The following is a 19,908-nucleotide window of genomic DNA, read 5'->3' as shown; positions in this document are numbered from 1 at the left end:
TGGCACAGTTTTACAGGCACACTTTCCGCTTTTCCATTCCTTACACCTAACTCCGCCTTTATCGAGAACTTTCACTGTCTTTCTGAAATGAGACCTGCACCCAGATATGACCAAGGTCACAGCAGCTTATGCCAAAAAAGTCCTAGACTAAGGACACCAACCTCCTCTATCCGACCCTCTAACTTCACTTTAATAAAATATTTGAACCATCAAGGTCATATTGCCCGCAGTTTTTTTCTGAATTTCGCCTCTGCACATAAGTAATTGCACCTGTGTGAACAATGTGAATAAGAACAAAAGAATGTACAGGAACATGCAACAGGGTGCTGTACAATGCATCTAAACTAATTGTGGGTGGTAGTCTGATGCACGCACCGATAAAAGCATGCAATATTCTTGCCCTTTTCAAGGGGACATTGACACTGCTTGCAATAAAAAAAAAACGAGACATAACATTACTTGACGGCAGTGACTTCAATGTAGAGGCAAAAGATAAAGAGTAGGGGTGTGCGAATATTTTAAATTGTGAATACAAATCAAATATGTCTATTATTTGATTTGTATTCGTATTTGAAGAACTATAATTCAGAATTTTCGAATTCACCACAGCTTCACCGCACTGCGCCCTTCTTTGCAATGCTTGACCATGATGACTGTGCAGCGAAACATCGTCAAAATGTGACGGGGCCCTTTTGTAAGAGGGGCCTTCCAGACAGTGCACACAAAGCGAAGTGCAACACAAGTGCAAAAAAATCGCCTGGCTTTATTCTCAAATGCAGACAAACGTCGTGCAGATGTTCATCAGATAAATCTACTATGATGAAAACGGTTTTCGGCAGTCCTTTCGGGCCCATTCGATAATTCGAGCGTACGGCTGATTCAAACATCTTTTCTGGTTCCTTGAAGGCCAAATTAATGAGGTGTTTCTGTATTTAGCAACAATATGAAAGCTCCACCCTATTTCGCGCAGATCTATCCTATACAAGAAAACAGCAAACGAAATCCTGTATAAAATGTATACTGGATTTTTCAGCTGGGTATACACATGTGGGCAATTCTAGTTTAATTTAATTTGTGAATACTACATAAATTTTGAACTCAACAAGATGAACAATGTTTGGTATTCTTAGTTTTCCGTTCTTTCTTCCACTGATCAGATATTCGATATTCGAAGGCATTTTTTTCTTATATTCATATTTGATTCTTATTCGAAAACTTTGATATTCGCACACCCCTAATAAAGAGTTTATCAAAATGTCACTGAAGACTGGAAGTAGACACCCATAATATACCTGAAGTGCACCACAGGAGGCGAGCAGCAAGTGAAAACTGGCTCAGTGACGTCAGCAATAGGATCTCGCAACTCTATGCCACTGCCAAGTGTGCGTGTGTCTGCCATTCAACTCTTTTAAGACGGCACAAATAGGCCATCGATCATATAGTCTATAGCTTTGCACGCGCCATCAAGCCATAATTTTTGTTTTATTTTATTCCAACCACACTTTGTATCACGCCCAGCTATACGTGAGCAGGCAAGAAGTGTGCCCTTTTTGACCAACTACATTTTAACGAAGAACTCATTTAACAGCATCTCACTACTGATGGTGCCAAGCAAGCTCACACTTCACTGTTCTCCACAAACTCATGCCCTGCAAGCCGCAAAAAGTGGTGAAAAATAAAAACTGCAAACTGTGCTATGACCAGAAGAAGATAAAAACGAAACTAATGTTTTTTGCAGTACACACAAAATACATGTATGCTTCATCACTGCCTAGAACTGTTTCCTCAAGTAGAAGAAGAACCATGATGACCGAGTGCTGACCACTTGTGCATGAGAATACCCATACAAAAAAGATAGCCACAGCTTAATCTGCCAAATTTTCACAACAAAAGAGCCGATGCAGCACATTTTGTACACCCTGAAACTTTTTTATCGTGGCTTTTCACTTATATAGTCACACCTTTCTCCTATTTTGTTTTCTGAACAAATCTTTCATAAGAGCTTTTTTTTTTTTTTTACAGAATGTGTAATAATTAAGCTTAATCATCTATTTCTGTGAATAAAATCTATCCAATAAGCTACATTTTATTATATGATATAGCAAGACAATGCCAATACTTCACCTATTTAGAAAAATTTTCTAAGAACTTTAAAACCACCTATTTTCCATGGTCTCAAAAGAGTTAAATGGGTTAGAGGTCAACTGTGCTTGCTCATTAGCTTATTGAAAACTGTTAGCAAATAGAGTAAATTCACTTCTAGCCTTAATGAAGCTCGAACACCACGCTGGTGTTCTATACAGTCTTTTAAGGGTTGCAACATCGGTTTTCATAACAATCTGCAAAAAAGGCGGCTAGCTTTGCAGCTGGCTGCAGCTTTGAAAGGGAACAATTTAAATATTAGATCCCTTTAACAGCAATGATACCATTGCAGCTTTTCAGTAATGCATGCACTCAGATTGCCAATAAAGTCTCCTTGACTGAGGTGAAGCCACATCAGCCTTTGTTCGCACAAAAGCTCGTTATTTCAAGCTTTTACCGAGAAAAGTAGATAAAGTGTTTCTTCACGGGCATTTCTGCATTTCATGGATACCGCACACAACTACCACTTCCACTGTCACACTCGAGACATGAACTCATGCTAAGTAGTAGGATGCCATAGCCAAAGCAGCGGATCGTATTATCTTTTCAAGGCAGCCTTTGATATTGCTATTTCACAAAGTAAAGCACCAAACAAATGTAACTGAAGAGATGACCAAACTACACCCACCATTGTTTCTTTCAGGTGTCAATCTGGTAAATGAATTGTGTTCCAACCTTGCATTTTCATCTCCATCAAATGGCCAGCAAGGACATTCCTTCTGAGAAATTTCTGTCTGGCTCCTAATGTCACACAAAAGCAATCAAAGCCATGCACACATGCTAAATTCCGCCAAAAGCATGATATTTAAGACACCCAGTTTCCCACAATATCATAAAAAAAAAAAAAGAAGAATTTAAGCTTTTTTCACAAAACCTTTTCTGAGGCTAATGTTGTTATGGACATCAGTAGAAATGGCAGTATGAAGTAAAAATTACCTTAACTGTATGAATACAATGCAAGGGAGAGCTTGAGAGCTCACAAGAAATTTATAAGAAACCCTATTTCGATTGTAATAGAATATCACACTGTTCAGACCAACAATACCGAGGCCCCACCAAGGAAACACAAATGGCATGCTAAAATAAGGAAGCAGTGGCGGTCAATATAAGAGGCAACACTTCAGGTGAGCATGACAAAATCGAGTGAAGCCAACCCTCTAATGCATTGTGCCACCGTGGCCATTGTGCCACCACTGCCTGGTATTTCTAACTGCAAAGTCCAGCACCTGTTTGCCCTTCTTTGCTTTTCCCACTGCACTCAACTCTTTCGGAAGCTGGTGTTTCTCAACAACATGAATGATTTTTCTTATACAGAGCCACCTCCTTCTTTGCACACTCTGCCCCAATGCTGATAAAATGTTTGCTTTTCCTAGTGGAAAAAGTTGCTTTAGCTACCTTATAAAGCGTGACAAAAAATGAACACTATTCCAATTTTAACACGAGGTGAAGCATTATCTGATGTCTCCCACGAAACATTGTGGATTTTTAAATCTCAATCCATAGGATTTCCCAGATTCTTTAGTCAGGGGCCCTAATGATAATTTTTGATATCATATTTGTTTCAGCACTATTTTACTGCCTTTGTCCCAGTCTCTCATGGTACCCTGAGGTACTAAAGACTGAGGAGTATATGGAAAAATTCCAAGCGCTACTGGGCATCAAAAGTAGTGTAAAATAGCAAACATTTACATCCGGATTGACCATGATGGTAATAGAATACGGCATGGGACACCTGCAAGTCACAGAAGCACTAAAACAGATCCCACATCTGACGTCGCGGTCCTCGTAGCCAATCACAAGCAGTAGTAGTCAAAGCTACTGTGTGGGTAATGCTGCAGGCATACATTTTTCATTAATTAAGAATGTCCTGCATAGTTTTGCCCTGCTTGTGCACAATATTCATGTTCTAAAGAAAAGATGAACAACACAATGGCAGTTTTAAATGAATTTTTCGAAAAGCCACTTCAGCATCCTTGTAAAGTCTGCACACATATGCACACGCCAAACTATAAGGCCACAAATTTTGAGAAGACGCTACATGGCATTACTAGAGGCAAGGCAAGGCAAGGTACAGACTAAGTATTATTGGCAATGACCAGTAAACATCATTGGTACCTATACCAGACACTGTTGCCATTGTTCACAACTTTAATTTCCTTACACAAACTTTTCTTTCCCTGCCCCAGTCAACACAGTTCATAACAAACATCACCATCATGCAACATATGTTTGTTATACCTCGAAGTTAGCCGGAAATGAAATAAGAACAACACATACTGAACTCTCGAGAGGGGGATTTTCATAGTTCCAGTCACTATCAGCATGGAAAGTGTTGGCACTGATGTTTTAATGTCAATGCCCACCTCAGCCTTGAGCAAAAAATGCTTACAAGTGCAAAAAATGTGCTATACAGCTCCAGCTTTGTTACAAGATAACTTTGAGGTGCAATTGAAGCCAAAGACACTCTGAGTTTTTCATATATGCACTCAAAGAGAAGGTGCATTTATGAGGCAGTTGAGAACGTCTGTGCATTAGCTGCAGCTAAGTACCACATCTGCGGGCATTCACAGCCCCAGAGTGAACCACAACATTAACGCCTCCTTTAATCAATCAATGTTATTATGCGTGCATGTTACACATGGGCTCAACTGCATAATGCTATTTTAATTCTGCCTGTTTCAGAAGAACCTTCTTTTGGTGCAATTGTGACCTCCACCTGTTGCCTGTAGTCATGTCTGCATGCACATGATAAGCAGCCCGTTGTTACGTAATCATTGTTGAGAAGACCATCATCTGAACATAAAATTATGCAAATCAGCATGAAGGTCATTAGGATCACCACCATATCTATGAGTAAAACAAGTGCATCTTTTAATCCTGTGGCTGGAGGAATTATTGGCTATTGAATAACTGAACAAAAAGTTTTCGTGGTGCATGCCAGATGCTCTACAGCATACACGCTGAATCCCATGACAAGGCCCTTGAAGAACACATGACATCACCTACCTCAGAAAACTGTAACAGACGACTACAGGAGGACAAGGGCAGAAAGATGTGACAAGCGGGAAAAAAGAATCTTTGGGGAACTGAGAACTTTGGGGAGTCCTCAGGTTTTGGGAGAGCGCCTGGTCAGAGAGTTCTGAAGCCGGTAAAGCAGTGTTGTCTTGGGGATGCCGAATCGCCGCGCAGCGGCCGTCATAGGCACTCCTTCCGCAAAGACAGCACTCAATGCCCGCTGCATCTGCTCTTCTGTCCAGCCAGAGTTGCGACCACCTCTCGCAGGAAACAATGAATGGGAGGCCTCTGCACACAGAGAGAAACCAGGAACCCAGCATGCATAAGGGTTGCATGCTGGTCTGCACAGTGTGTTTCTACAGGAGCAATTCTCAGAATTAAAATGGGCAAACAGTAACATCACTGACTTCCATTAAACCAGGAGTCAGCAATGGCTGCAAAGCAGTCTGGACAAAATTGGCCATTTCAGACACATCCTTCAAATTTTTATAAGGTCCGGTCAACCTTTCCTTTTATTTAACTACCATGTACTCGGCCATAACAAGTCCAGTTCGAGTATGTAACTCGGTGTTTGTCCCCTCTGGCCGAATCCGCCGCAGTGACGGCTTATCACACCGAGGTTGGGGATCACAGCTCTGTCTGTTAGGAATGGCATATCAGGGCTAGAAGGAGACTACAGCGTCTAGCCCCCCAAGGCACATTATTTCGAGAATAACCCCCATATTCTTGGCACCCAACATGGGGATAAAGGTGTGACAAACCGAGCGTCTGTGTATCCAACTGTCAACACAGACAGCCACGGCTTCACCAGCGGAAGCAGCTTGGCACCCCGCGGCACACACTCTGGGCTGCGTCAGTGACAGAGGGAAAAAGAGTTACACGAAAGCTAGCATGCTTTTCTGTGTGAAACGTTTGGCAGCCAATTACGATACTCGGTTATGCGAAATGCATTCTCCAGGTATTTTGATTTTGTGATATGCTCAAGTAAAGAATCTGAGACATGTATATATATGCGTACTTAGGCACTACACCTTAGTTCACCACAAATAATCACCCTTGAACTGACCCCCTTGTCAGCTATTGTTTTATACAAGGACTAGTGACCAGAGCGATGGCAGATCTTTTTCAGGTGTTAAACCAATGCCTGCATGGTTCTGAAAAGACAAGGTCTGTGCATGAGTTACACGAAGCCTCCGCAACAGTGGGAAAAGTCGCCGCATATCGTCGACCTTGTCTCGAGCAATGTGTGGACAAAGTGGATGCGTTTCTCTTCTGAGCACCCATATTTCACAGCAGCATATTACATTTAGTCGGTGCAGACTGAGCGCGACCCCTCATGCCTGTCCACTCCACTCTTGCCTGGCCTTCTGCACTTTACCCCTGATGCTTATGCCTTTCCCTCTTCCGTCACTGCTCTCCTCTCTCTCTAGCCACATGCCCGTCCTCCACTTTTCATTCCTACCTTAACGTTGAGCCATTTCTCCACATTCGCCATAAATCTGCCCCATTTTCGCCATAAACCTGCCATGTACTCAAGAATAATAAAAACTGTTCGAGTCCGTAACTCGGTGTTTGTCCCCTCTGGTTTGAACTTGCCGCAGTGACGACTTCTCACATCGCGAGTTGGGAGTCGTAGCTCTGTCTGTTAGGGCTGGCACGCCGGGGCTAGAAGGTGACGTAGCGTCTAGCCCCCCCCCCCCCCCCCCCCCCCTTTTCCGTGGCACATTATTTAAAAAAAAACCCCAATATTCTTGGCGCCAGGACGTGGGACCGGAGGTATGACAAACCGAGGGTCTGTGTATCTGACTGTCGACACAGACAGCCCAAGGAAGCAAGCAGGTCTGACTTCCCGTCCCTACTAATGCTTTTCGGTATGGCTTCTCAATGGCAACATATTGGCGCCTGTATCTGCTACAGCTGGCCCAGTCACAGAGGCTGACGCTAGCTCCTGTGATCTTGTATCATTTGAGCTGAGCTGTGCTTCACGCAATGCACTCACTCAGACGTGGGGCGACGCGGGGCTTTTTTCACTAAGTGCTATGCTGCCAGGTATGGAGAGCACAGAGCGGCAGGCGCAACTTTGCTCATCCCAGCCAGTCTTTCAGCCAGGCCCCTCAAGCCAAACCAATCCCCAAGAGGTTGTGTTGCACGACGCTTTGCACCTCAGAGAAAGCCTCAAGGGTGTTGTGCAGACGACGCTGCATACATCCGCTTCAGCTGCGAGGCCGAGGTTAGAGGTAGATTTGCCCAGTTACTACAGTTATCATGATCGCATCAGAGCCAATGTGTACCTAAACCACATGCTGACTTACCAGCAGGCGACAGGGCTTACCGATGGTGATATTTTGACACGGGTCGTACTAGCCTCACTGTCCGATAAGGCTGCTGGCTGTTCTGCCTCACTGGCCACCAGTCAAGCATACTGGATGAATTCCGAGTGCAGTTTCGCTAAGAAATCTTTCTTGCAGGCAGATTACGAGCGTCGTCTGCGGCGTGCGCTGGAGCTCCGTACTCAGCATCCAGACGAGTTCTTGCTCGAGCATGTGAGGGCAATGGATGAGTTGTATCTTCTCACCCTACCTTTGCAGCCTACCTACGAGGCGTTCAATTCAGAGATTTGGACGCGCTTGTCTCGGTAGCCAAGCGCATACAGGCAGACATGCTCGCTTCCCGCGCGTATCAGCCATCCTCGCCAGCGTCGCATGCACACTTGAGCCTTGATGCGCCTTTTTGAGCCTCGATGCGACTTTCCACCCTTGTTCCCAGGGAGCTGAAATAGTTGCATTCAGAGAAGGGCAAACGAAAAACAGTTTGGACTTGCCTGACCGAGCTCTCGACCCGTACAAGTACGCCATGCGTACAGCACACGCTACGCCTGGCCAAGACACACAGAATTGGGGTCGACATACCGACACGAGAATGCAAGTGTAAAGCGTGTCTACAACAGTAAACTTGGCAGGGCGGTACGGTCAACCGGTGCGTGGTGACCGCTGCCTCACCTTTCAACGGCCGAATGCCTTCTACTACCGGTGCAACCAAGGCACTACGCAGGGAATGCAGGCGACCCGCTGCCCGAGAGCATGCACTTTCGGGAAACGAGTGGAGCCGCTGGTGAGGACGACTGCACAGCCGCCGGCATCAACAGCAGTGCTCAGTGAGTCACATGAACCCCTAGCCCCGCTAGCTTGTCGTTTTGGACCCCCCACCGACACGCCAGTGCCACTCATTGAGTTTACAGTCATCCGATGCAAGTTCATGGCTTTGCTAGACACAGGAGCGTCCACTTCCTTGTTTGGCGACGAGGTACGTGAGCATCTCCATCAGAGTGGCATCTGACCACAAAAGCAACATCGCCTTCCGGCTAGCCAGCGGCACAACACACGTGAGCTGTGCCGCGCGGCTTGTGGTGCGCTGAAAGAAACGCCAGGCGCCAGCGCCTCGCTCACCTCCCCGACCTGTCGGTCCCAATCATTCTTGGTAAAGACTTCCTCTCCAAGACGGGCATTGTTATTGATGTCTGCAACGGAGGATATAAGGAGCGAGCATGTGGAACCCTGAAACCATACGTTCAATCTCAAAAAGCGTCACATAAGCACCTTTGCTATCCGATGCTACGCGCGCAGACATAAGCAACCATAGCCCGAAAAAGCTTCTCGAAATGCCTTCGGCCGGGCAGACAAATTCGCTGACCGATCACGCTGAAAGAAAAGGTGCGGAGGGAACCAACTCTCCTCCCGCGCGACCCCCTTTGCGGTTGCACCCTGTGCCACGGGGAAAGGCAGGCCTTCCCACCCTCTGCTGAACAATTCGAGCACTTTGTCAGGGGAAGAAAAAAGCGTGCTTGTCTCTGCCCTTGAACGAGTACAACGCCGTAGTCACTGAACAGCCTGGCTGCACTACGCTAGTAAGGCACAAAATTGAGACAGGCGATGCCGTTCTGTGGAAGTGCAACCCTCAGCAAGTCAGTTTGGCAAAGGGGAAAGCGCTTGATGATGCTCTGGATGAACTTGTCGATACAGAAGTTCCGGAACGTTCAAACAGCCCCTGGGATTTTCCAATGGTGCTGGTGCCCAAAATGATGGAACTACCCGCCTTTGTGTGGATTATCACCACCTGAGCAAGGTGACGTGAGTTTTGAGTACCTCTTCGATCGTGTCCAATGTTGGTGGAGCGAAGTACTTTACTAAGCTCGATGCCAGCAGAGGATTCTTTCAGGTGGAGATGGATCCCAGTGACCGAGAGAAGACTGCATTTACCTGTCACAGAGGTCCTTTCCAGTTTACCCAAATACCAATTGGCCTGGTTGGAGCTCTGGCAACATATCAGCGTCTTAGGTGATGCGAGGTGGCACTACGCTCTTGCCTACCTAGATGACATTGTGGTGTATTCTGCAACCTTTGATGAGCACTTATGCCATCTCAGGGACATACTGGGAAGACTGAGGTCTGCTGTAATTACTTTGAACCTGAACAAGACCCAGATAGTGGCGACCCAAATAACCCTGTTAGGGTTCACACTAGACAATGGACGCCTTCTGCCATGCAAGAAAAAGCTCTGGGCTATTAACAAGTTCCCGTCGGCGGCAGATGTAGGTGGACTGAGATGCTTTCTGGGAATAGCAAACTTTTGTCGGCAGTTCATCCTAGATTGCGCAGTTCTGCAAGCCCCCTTAACGACGTTGTTATGGAAAGGTGTTAAGTGGCATTGGGGACCTGAGCAAGAGGCTGCACTGCAAGGCCTCACTAATGAGCTCGCGGAAACAACAGAGATTCAGCTGCCTGGCCTGAACAGGGAATTTATGATCCACGCAGATGCATGTGACCTGGGCTTAGGTGCAGTTCTGCTTCAAGAGCACGAAGGTAGCCTGAGAGTGGTGGCATTCGCCAGCTGCTAATTAACACCCCGTGGTAGAGAAAGAGTGTTTCGCGATATCTTCGCTCTGCGGAAGTTCGACTACTATGTCGACGGGGTCGCCTTTATGATTGAAACTGATCACATGGCACTCACATGGCTGAGACACCTAGGTGAGCAGCTCGGACGCCTGGCGTGATGGACGCTACTTCTCTAGCTATACCACCTTACCGTGCACTACAGGAGAGGTAAGAACAACTTGGTGGCGGACACACTTTCGCACACGCCCATTGACAGCGGGGGAAGTGACCCTGCTACCTCCTCTCCTACGCCCCTCAGTCGAAGCAGCACGACTGCAGCTACGCCCATTCACAGTCCTAAGGGAAGCGTGGCCGACCCCAGCCCCGAGGGAAGCACGGCCAACCCGCCTTCCCTGGAAGAAAGCATTAACCACTTGGATTGCATCAGATTAGTAGGGAGCATGATCAGCAGTAGGGAGCTATTAGAGGCTCAGTGAGAGGATCCATTCTGTCAAAAAGTGTTCACTGGGTAGCGCGGCAGTGGCGCACATGGAGGCAGCTGGTACTGCCGTCCGTGCGGAGCGCTCGAACACAGCTGGTAATGCTGTGAGCACGATGAATTCCCATATGCTTGACCCCAGACTAGGCCAAACGACTCTGAATACCTCAATGAATTTCACGAAGCTACGCCATTCATATTCTTTTTATAAGCTTAGCTACATTTAGCTGGCACACACTGTATGTGGCCTCACCTAGCATGCTCACCTATCCCTTTCAGGGGCACTAGATAACAAATTTTAGTTCATGGTTTCTTTAAAATGATGCAAGACATTAGAATACATAAATCGCACAGTATTCACCCACAACCGGTAAACAATTTATAATTGAATTTCTTGTTTGACGCTGTTTCGGTTTTGGTTTCGTTTCGTTATCTGCATAATCGGTATGACATGAACTTGATGCTTAAGTAGCATAAAGCACGAAAAAAAAACAATATACTGCCTATCCGAGATATATATATTCAATTTGAAGGGGATAGTGATATAGCTCAAGATGTTGATAATATAGTATATAAAACATTCCAACAGATGAGCCTATTTTTAACCCAGAAGCCTGACTACAGCGCAGCCACACCAACACACTGGTAGCACACCACTCGTAGCAAGGCACATGGCAAGCAGTGCATTGAACGCCGTCTTCCCCATAACAACAATGTTGCGAGACCGAAAGCTGCTTTCAAGACTACACGACGTTCAGTTCATCAAGCTGCAGTGCAAACAGGTTTTTCAAGTTTTACAGTGTTAACAGGTGGCAAGCACCACGCAGTTGGCACAGCTCCATGCACAAAAAGTGATCGTCAGAAAGTGTTCACGAGATTTAAATTCCCAAACCAACTAAGGCCATGAGAGACACCATAGTGGAGGCTACCAGAAATTTTGGCCACATGGGGATTCTTTAAAGTACACCGACACTGCACAGCACTTGGGGGTGTTGCTTTTCACTTTCAACAAAAGGCAGCTATCGCAGCTAGGATTCCATCTCGTGTCCTCAGGTTCAGAAGCCAAGTGCCCTAACCATTGAGCCGCAGTAATTCGATATATCTGTGTTTGATATAACTGGGATTCCCTGTAATTGCTGATTATGTAGTTGCAATCCACTACAAAACATAAGCCAGGCTGTTTCAAAGAATGGATTGATAACAAATACTACCATATCAACTGCTATGTTGCTGTTTTTGTCATGTCTCACGTGACCTAAACACCCACTTGATGTCAAAGCCATCATACGGTTGATGAAACCAAAACATCATCAAAAAAAATTGCAGCAGATTTGCATACTTAATCAGACATAAACACCAACTTGATGTCACAGCCATCATTCGGTTGATGAAACCGAAACACCATCAAAAAAAATTACAGCCAATTTGCATACTTAATCAAATGCGAAGTATGTGTGCAGCAGTGCTTACCTGTTTTATTATTTTCTGTGCATTTTACAGCTTGCTATGCTTTCGTTTTGCTTTGATAAAAAATGTTTTCATGTATATGATTCAAATCTGTACATTGTTTATTTAAATTATATTAAATTGTTTTACACGAAACGGAAGGCGCAGTATCTGCCATACTTTTTCTGCGGACACCTGAAAAACGACGTAAGGGAAAGCAGGAAGGTGGGAGTGAAAGCGGAAAAAGAGGAAGAGCAACCGTACTGAAGGGCTTCGAAGTAATTTCGACCAGCTGGTGATCACTAACGTGCACTGACACCGCACAGCACACGGGTGCCTCTTTGTTTCGCCTCCATAGAAACTGTGGAGAACGATTCCCCCTTGTTCTCGTGGGGTCAGCGGTTTTGACTGTCAGCCACGACTAAGTGGGGTAAATGCATTTATTCCCCTATTACAACCGCACAAAACGCAATGGTCGGGTTCAAACCCGGGTACTCCGGTACAGCAGTCGGGCGTCTTAACCACTGCGCCATCACAGCAGGGCTATTGTTTATTTTCATTTTTTCACATTTTAGTGGGGATGACTAATTGGTTTACAGAAAAAGAACGGCGCTGTATTTGTCACAATTTTTTCGTAGACAACTGGACCTCGACAAATTGGAAGGAAGGTGAGAATGAAAGAGGTGCCGTAGTGGAGGGCTTTGAAGTAATTTAGACCACATGGGTATCTTAGTATCTTTAACGTGCGCTGATATCGCACAGCACACGGACTCCTCTCCGCTTCACCTCCATCGAAACGCAGCCACCGACAGTCAGGTCCGCTAAGCCACATGATACGCGTTGCCTCCTTGTCTGTCTCCCCTTCAAGTTCTCGTAGAGAGAAATAGAGCGGCTTCGGACAGACATCGGTGAAATCTGTGATTGCGGCTAGTAGCGCTACGCACTAAAAGAGAAATAATCATTAGCTTAATCATAATAATAATCATTAGCAGCTGTAGACGAATACCAAATGGTGATCCAGGTATTTTAACGTCTAATGCATCACTTTGAAGAAGAAAACATGCAAGAAAAAATATTTGTTGTCTATAGTGCTTTAAGGTGATCTTCTGTTACAACAAACAAATTGCCTTTACCCTTCCTTCATCTTAAAAGAGTCTACTGTGGCTATCATGCTAGTTTTCAGTAAATAAATTACCCTGAAAGATAGAAAATTTTAGGACAGCTTTCAATGCTTTAGCTCTCAGGAGCTGAAATATACAGTTATCACACAAAGCACACATGTGAGAAGGCTTACCTGCAGTGGTGAAGCTACGTGCTGCAAGACAAACAAAGCGAAATCGTTAGTGCAGCTGCTTTGCTGTGAGCCCAGCGCTCCTACCTTTGTTGTTTCCCCACAACAACATGGCAGGGACTGGGTATCAGCATCGTCTATGCAAATCACTACAATTAAAATTTTCCTTTTTCTTACCATCTGCAGAATAGTACCAGTTCTCAAAAAGCCTCCTCACATCTGTGCAATGGCAATTTACAAAAGACCAAAATTACCGTTCGGGCCTGTGGTATGGCTCCTATGGAACTCTTGGCAAACAATCTCTAGAGAGAGCAATCTTGTGCAGTAACACATTCTGATCATGATATGCACATGAGAATTGCTATAAACATCAGTGATGCTTACTGGCTAGGTGCAGTTTCCTGTGACAAGGCAGCAAAGCAGCCTGGCCATGGAAGTAGCATAACGATGAGGGAACATCAGGGAAAAGTTCCGAGCCCTAATAATGCAAACTATAAAATGACCTGCAGGAGGTGTTGCTTTACCGCCTTCAACACACTTTTGACAGTCAAAGTAAATGAGGAAGCAGGCTTTCATTCAATCCTACTGCAGCCAAACACAGGCGGCTAACACTTAGTAGCAGCTCTTTATAGTGTAAGGGGAGAAACAAGTGAACAGAAGCTTTCGACAATGTTTCAATTGCAAAGGTTGGTCATACTGCCTCTTTGGCTCCTTCATCCACAAGCCCACTAACATCTCATAGGTGTTGTACCTTGGCCAGAGCCATTGCCAGGTGCAGAACTTTCGCCTGATGTAGCCAGTGTTGCTAGCAACGTCGAGGCATCTCCTTCTGCTTCTGGCTTGGCCCCAGTGCCAGACTCCAGCATTTTCGCAGTGGCCAACAGACTGAGTTGGGAAGATGCTGGGAACATCTTCTGGTGGCAGTTGTCATCAGCAATGCTTGCATTAGACTGCAAAATGAAGATGATGCCAAATTTAGCTGCAGTAGCAGCTACAGCAACATAAAAATGCACTGAACTGATGATGCAATTTCACCTAGCCCTTTTCGTGCATCCATTTAGTACGCACATATTCTCATACCAATTCTGAAACCGAAGTACTGTCTTCAAAGTTACTTCACTAATATGTATGTATTAGTACCGTTAACTATAGGTAAAAAAAGTTACCAATACAGGCAAAAAAATATACAAGTAAACATTTTTGAGATTCCAATGTTATTGCATCAAGTTTTATAAATCAAAACAATGATTGGATCCCCAATGTACAAATTATATAATTGCACATTTCACAAATGCTCAGCAGTCATACACGATGTGGTGAAGTCTTTTCTTTGTCACTCAAAACACACAAGCCATATGGCAGCCACTCAGTGACACAATCATGAGTCCTATTTTGGAGCAAAATCCATATTCAGGTTGCAGTCAGAATGCATTACGTGCAAGGCATCCTGTTTCAAAATGGGGTAAACCTATCCTTGGACAGCAGCAGGTGAAACGAATTGGAAAGCTGGTAGGAGAGTTTCACTATCAACGAAAGCGAAACAAATTGAAAGCACTTTGTCTTGAACCTGCACAATCTCTCTACGGCATGGTGTAAGAGTAGTTTAGGTGAGTGAACCGCATAGGCGAGCCGCTACGTTAAGAAGAGGCCACAAGATTCTGCTTCCACGGTGCTTCAACAGATGGCGCTAGTAACTGTTGCCTGCATTTGCCCTTCGCGTGCGTTACGCGCCATTTGTGTTTTTTGTCTTTTGCGGCTTGCCCCTGCTTTTGTGCTCGCGTTTCAATAAAATTTGGATCCCTCTGATCAAAATATTTTATGCGGCAGTATCATGGTGAAGTGCTTTGTGCCATTTTGTAAAAACGGCTACAAACCGTGCAAGGAGAAGTACTCGCTTTTCAAGCCGCCAGACTAGAGAGAGCTGAGGCAGAAGTGGACTTTGTTATCCTATAAGCCAGAGCTCTTGGCTCTTTTGGACAGACTTGTGAATTCTTTTGAAAAGGCTGTGGAGCAGTTGCCCAGGACAAATATTCTTGAGGTGCTTCACACAATAATAGAGTCGCAGGTTGAATGGTCAGCTTTGCTCATGTGCCTAAAGATGGACAACAACCATTTCTCCTTAACTGCTGAGAAATCCCCCAACCCTCCCCCCCCCCCCCTCCCCCCCCTGCAAATACTCCTAAATAATTACAAGAAAGGAGGTCACAAACAAAAATAATGTCATCTAATTATGTTCACAAGCCTTCAAAGACACATTTTAAGGTATAATGTTCCGTGAGCTAGAGTATACTCCTGCTTGTGTGATAGGTTTCTCTTAGCAAAGTATGTCTTCGTGTAAAAAAAAAGTATGTTTCATCATTCACTTTTTCTTATTATTTTTTTTTTTCATGTGAAGGGCGTGAATCAATAACTTTGTATGTGTGACTGGCATTTAAAAGTGTTAATGTGCCAATGATGTTTCATACAAGACGGCATACGTGCCAGGTTTCATTGATGTGCATTACTGTGATAAATTTTGTTACTGTAAATAAAACATACGCCAGAGATTTTGATCTTTGTTATTTAAGTTCGGAACCTTTACTTTGTAGCAATGCTCAGCAAGAGCCTGCCGTAGCAATTACTACTCGGGAATCTGGTCCCGATATACGGGAGCGCCCTCACGCCAGCACACATACCATTTACTGCGCAACGCATAAAAAGGAATTTTTAATCGGGGACCAACTGCGATAGATATTGCAACTAAGTTCTTCAGTTAACGAGAATGAAAAATTAGCAAAACTCGCCAGAAATTCATCCAGGGATGGTTGTGCTGTCATTTCACAGCTTGCCAGTGCAGCAGCTTGTAATGGGTTCCAATTGCTTTCTTGATACTAAGCCAAGATTGAAAAATTTCTGCACGTCTGCTTTCTCATGCCGGGAAATCGTAACGAACCAAAAACCTCTCAAACTCTATGCTAAAGCGCCCACGCAAATGCATTCCGAAACGCAGGCAGCAGCGACACAGGGTCTGGGCTGCAGCACCCTCCTCTAAGCTGCAGACGCAGGTGGCAACTATTCCCCCTGCGCAGGCCGTAAGAGGAGCACACGCTGTTGCATTCAGTTTAGCTATGGCCCATTCTTCTGCAAGCTTTCTCTCTCCTTCCTCTCTCTTCCCTGGTCTTCATTCGCAGCAACACTGACAGACAGAACGTTGGACGCTTTTTCCAGCGTGTTGTAAACCATCTGCACGCAGCACCTGACATGCGATGCGCGTCTCGTGTCATCATGCTGAACGTGCGTAAGCTATGGCAGCAGTGGACGTTAAGAAGCGGCAGATGTTTTTTTTTGTTTTGTTTTTTTGCAAGAGTCGTCCATCCTTGTCATCGTGCTGAATGTGCGGCGTAGTGTAAGCTATGGCGGCTGTGGACGTTAAGCAGCAGCACAGTTCTTTTTCTTTTTGCGAGAGTTGTCCATCCTTGCATCTATGAATCAATGAAAGCATGCGGTCAGCTGCGACCATGACACCCGCTTTTAGCATGGTTCGCTTCAAATGGCATTTGCAGCTATCACGCTTTTCAGTGATTTTGTGGCAATGGACTATGTCTGCCCCAAGCACGGCGTGATAAATCGAATCAGGCTTGCGCAATTAAGTCATCACAGACACTTCAAAGTTCGCTCCCCCGCCACCGCAAGAGCTATCAAAAATATAGTCAAAAGGTGAACACGCCGTGACATTATCGCTGCGCAGCATCTTGGCGTGCTGCCAATAAATGAGCTGTGACTGTGACGGCCGAACGGAGGGATGCGCCACCAACTGCTGTTTCACATGCAAGCGAAAACGCTCGCAATTTCTGCCGCGGCGATGCAAAAACCTGTTTTAAACTGTTTCGGTGGCTTGAGCGACGAAAGCAACATACTAGTTCCAACAAGTTGGAAATTTTTCGCTCTGTCACTGCCACTTCACTGAGTTCGCTCAATCATTTGCATGTGAACCAGCCTTAATGCTTTTTTTGTTCTTAAATTTTCTGAAGCAAAAGTGGAGGGTGGGTTCATTATGCGAATGGGTTGATTACGCAACAAATACAGTACTATTTTTCAAGACCACAAGTGGCGTCTCAAGTTGATTTCCGTATATCGAATTATCGATAAAACCTCGTTACAAGAGACACTCAAGGGACCCGAAAAACATGTCTCTTGTAAGCAAGGTCTCTTGTAACCAAAAATTCTAAAATCATTGTGTTGATCAGTTTACTGCACATCAGTATATAAATGCATTCACATGCATTAACAGGAAATTGTTCAGGAAAGCTTAAAGAAGTCATTCATACTAGTATGTATTTTTGTGAGTGCAGAGTCTGTTCCTTCCCAAATTCTGGAGGTAAAGCGCTTCACTTTGCAAGCCTTCTTGTTGCTCTAATACCTTTGAGGCACTCTTACATGCTCGTCAGCCTCAGATGCTTACAGGCTTGTCACCCTCAGATGATTCACAAAGAGAAAGACATCAGGATTCTAAGCTTTCACCTTGTGATCAAATTTTAACAGTGAGGAGTTAAAAATGCTGGATGTCATTCATGCATTTTGATTTGCTTCGTAGGTAACAGCAATGCGATGCCGTTTTGACTTTACAATCATGAGGAAGCACTCCTCAGTTCCTGACATACAACAAAAGGACACTGATATGGAACAGAATTTAGCTAAGGGAATCTGAAGTGCACCATGTACGAGTTGGTACGCTTCAGCTGCATTGCATGAGCACACCTGGGCTGTGTCTCTTTTAAATAGTGAAGAATTTACTCCACGGACCTGAAAAAGATGTCCTCAGTAACCGAGTGTCTCTTGTAATCATGTCTCTTGTATGCAATGTTCTTAACATGGCAGACATAGGAAAATCAACCAAACCCTTTTCAAATGTCTCTTATAACCGAGTGTCTCTTATAACAATGTCTCTTGTAACGAGATTTAACTGTATATCGAACTATTTTGCAATCAGAGTTTGACTGTACACGTCCTGCCAATGCCCATTTCTTCTTCCTGATTTCCACTAGAATTTCAGTAACTTGAGTTATTTCTATGACCCGCACTGCACGCTTCCTATCTCTTAACGTTACCACTCTACCATTCTTTGTTCCATCGACCTCTGCACTGGTTCTACTTGTCCTCAACTTAAGTAGAACCCTCTTTGTTAGCTTCCACGTTTCAGCCCCATAGGTAAGTACAGGTAAGATGCAAATGTTGTATACTTTCCTCTTGACAGTGGTCACAACCTCAGAGACCACAATGGCATTCTTTCCAACAGAAGCATTATCTCAGCAGTGCCAGCAGTTAACACATACCTCGTCACCCTTAGCCAGCGCCTGTTCTAGAAGTCTTGATGTCTCAAAGTCCTTCTCATCCTCTGTGGCATCAGCAGATGCGTGTAGTCTGCGCCTTTGGTCACAGCTGCTAAGCTCTTTGGAGGAAAGCAAGCTTTCCAACACAGAGCCAGAACTACTGCTTTTGCTTGACCTCGTAGTCCTCTGTGTTCCTGGTACCTCTGCGCTGCACTTGGGCGAGGGCTCTTCCTCGCTGGAGTTATCCTCCTCTACTTCATCATTGCTTGAAACCTGACTTTCTGCAAAGAAAGAAAAGCACCAGCAGTCCAACACAGGCTCCAATAGCAGGTCCAACAGTAAACAAAGACTCGAAACTGCATGGAGAGGAAGCATATACTCATCATAAGAACGGAAAAGCATTGCTGATCATCGCATAAAATTACACACAAAACAACCTGCAATGGTTGGTATGTGGCAAAGCAGAAGGCAGAAAGGTGGCTGCTGCAGAAAGAACCCAGAAAGTTGCTAGCATGGTTGACATACTTCATGATAATAACAAGGTGCAGGGGGAGTACAGTAAAGAGCACAGAATAGCGCATTGTGATGAGACTCACTTCAGTAGTCAGAAAACTCTCATACTGCACTGCATGAAGAAATCAGTGTTTGTGAAAAAAGCTAGACTAAACTGGCCACTTTACTCTGCAAATTTTTGGCAAGGATGTGAGCGTACGAGTTTGCATCGACTGGCAGGAAGATTGTTAAATTGAATTTTTTCACCATTAAAGGCATTTTTTTCTGCTAGACAAACATCAGCATACCCAAAAAGAGCCACAGAAGCAGTTTTTACTGGGAACATTAATTGGAAAAGATGTTCTCAGTATCCCTTAGCTACCTCTGTGCACTGGTCGAGTAGCACAACAAAAGTAAATGCACAGGTGAGGTCAAGCCAGTCACTTATGCAAATAGAAGTCCATGACCAAAACTGCAGGGCATCGCAGTATGGAAGCAAACAAGAGGGTGTCTCATGTTTAACTCACCACAGCTGCCAGACCAAGCAACAGTGTGGGCCAAGAAGGCACTTTGTACTCATTCTGTTCATACATTTGCTCATTGTTCTTCTGTAACGGAATTTTTCCAGCGGATCTGTTAATTTGTATTATCAACCAGCCCTTTATTGCACAGAAAAAACTTCACAATTTCAGAGGCCTCTTCATGAATAGGTAACTTGCCAGCTTAAAAAGCTGGAAGTACCTTACTAAAATTATCCTATACAGTGGAATGTTGTTGATATGATACTCAGGGACATCGAAAACTAAAATCTGTTATCCAAAAATCGTACCATTTAAAACAGGT

General features: G+C 44.7%; 1 protein-coding gene across 4 annotated transcripts in view; it reads right to left on the bottom strand.

The window, feature by feature from the left end:
• Positions 1–3,623: 3,623 nt before the first annotated feature.
• Positions 3,624–19,908, bottom strand: part of LOC146198180 (uncharacterized) — a 29,706-nt gene continuing 13,421 nt past the window's right edge. For 2 of the 4 annotated variants that reach the window (XM_084593553.1, XM_084593554.1), the window contains exons 5-8: positions 18,577–18,854; positions 14,016–14,214; positions 13,268–13,288; positions 3,624–5,445 (exon numbers count right to left, since the gene is read on the bottom strand). In XM_084593553.1, coding sequence (XP_084449679.1) covers positions 5,249–5,445; positions 13,268–13,288; positions 14,016–14,214; positions 18,577–18,854 — 695 coding nt within the window. In that variant the 3' untranslated portion in view covers positions 3,624–5,248. Of the gene's footprint in view, positions 5,446–8,603; positions 8,675–13,267; positions 13,289–14,015; positions 14,215–18,576; positions 18,855–19,908 lie in introns of all 4 variants that reach the window. The other 2 variants (XM_084593556.1, XM_084593555.1) reach the window with 2 other exon arrangements.

Source organism: Amblyomma maculatum, chromosome 2, assembly GCF_055883805.1.
Source record: "Amblyomma maculatum isolate TAMU_Amacu chromosome 2, ASM5588380v1, whole genome shotgun sequence".
Classification (NCBI taxonomy): Eukaryota; Metazoa; Arthropoda; class Arachnida; order Ixodida; family Ixodidae; genus Amblyomma; species Amblyomma maculatum.
The sequence above is the reverse complement of the archived record's forward strand: the minus strand, read 5'-3'. Positions and strand labels throughout refer to the sequence as shown.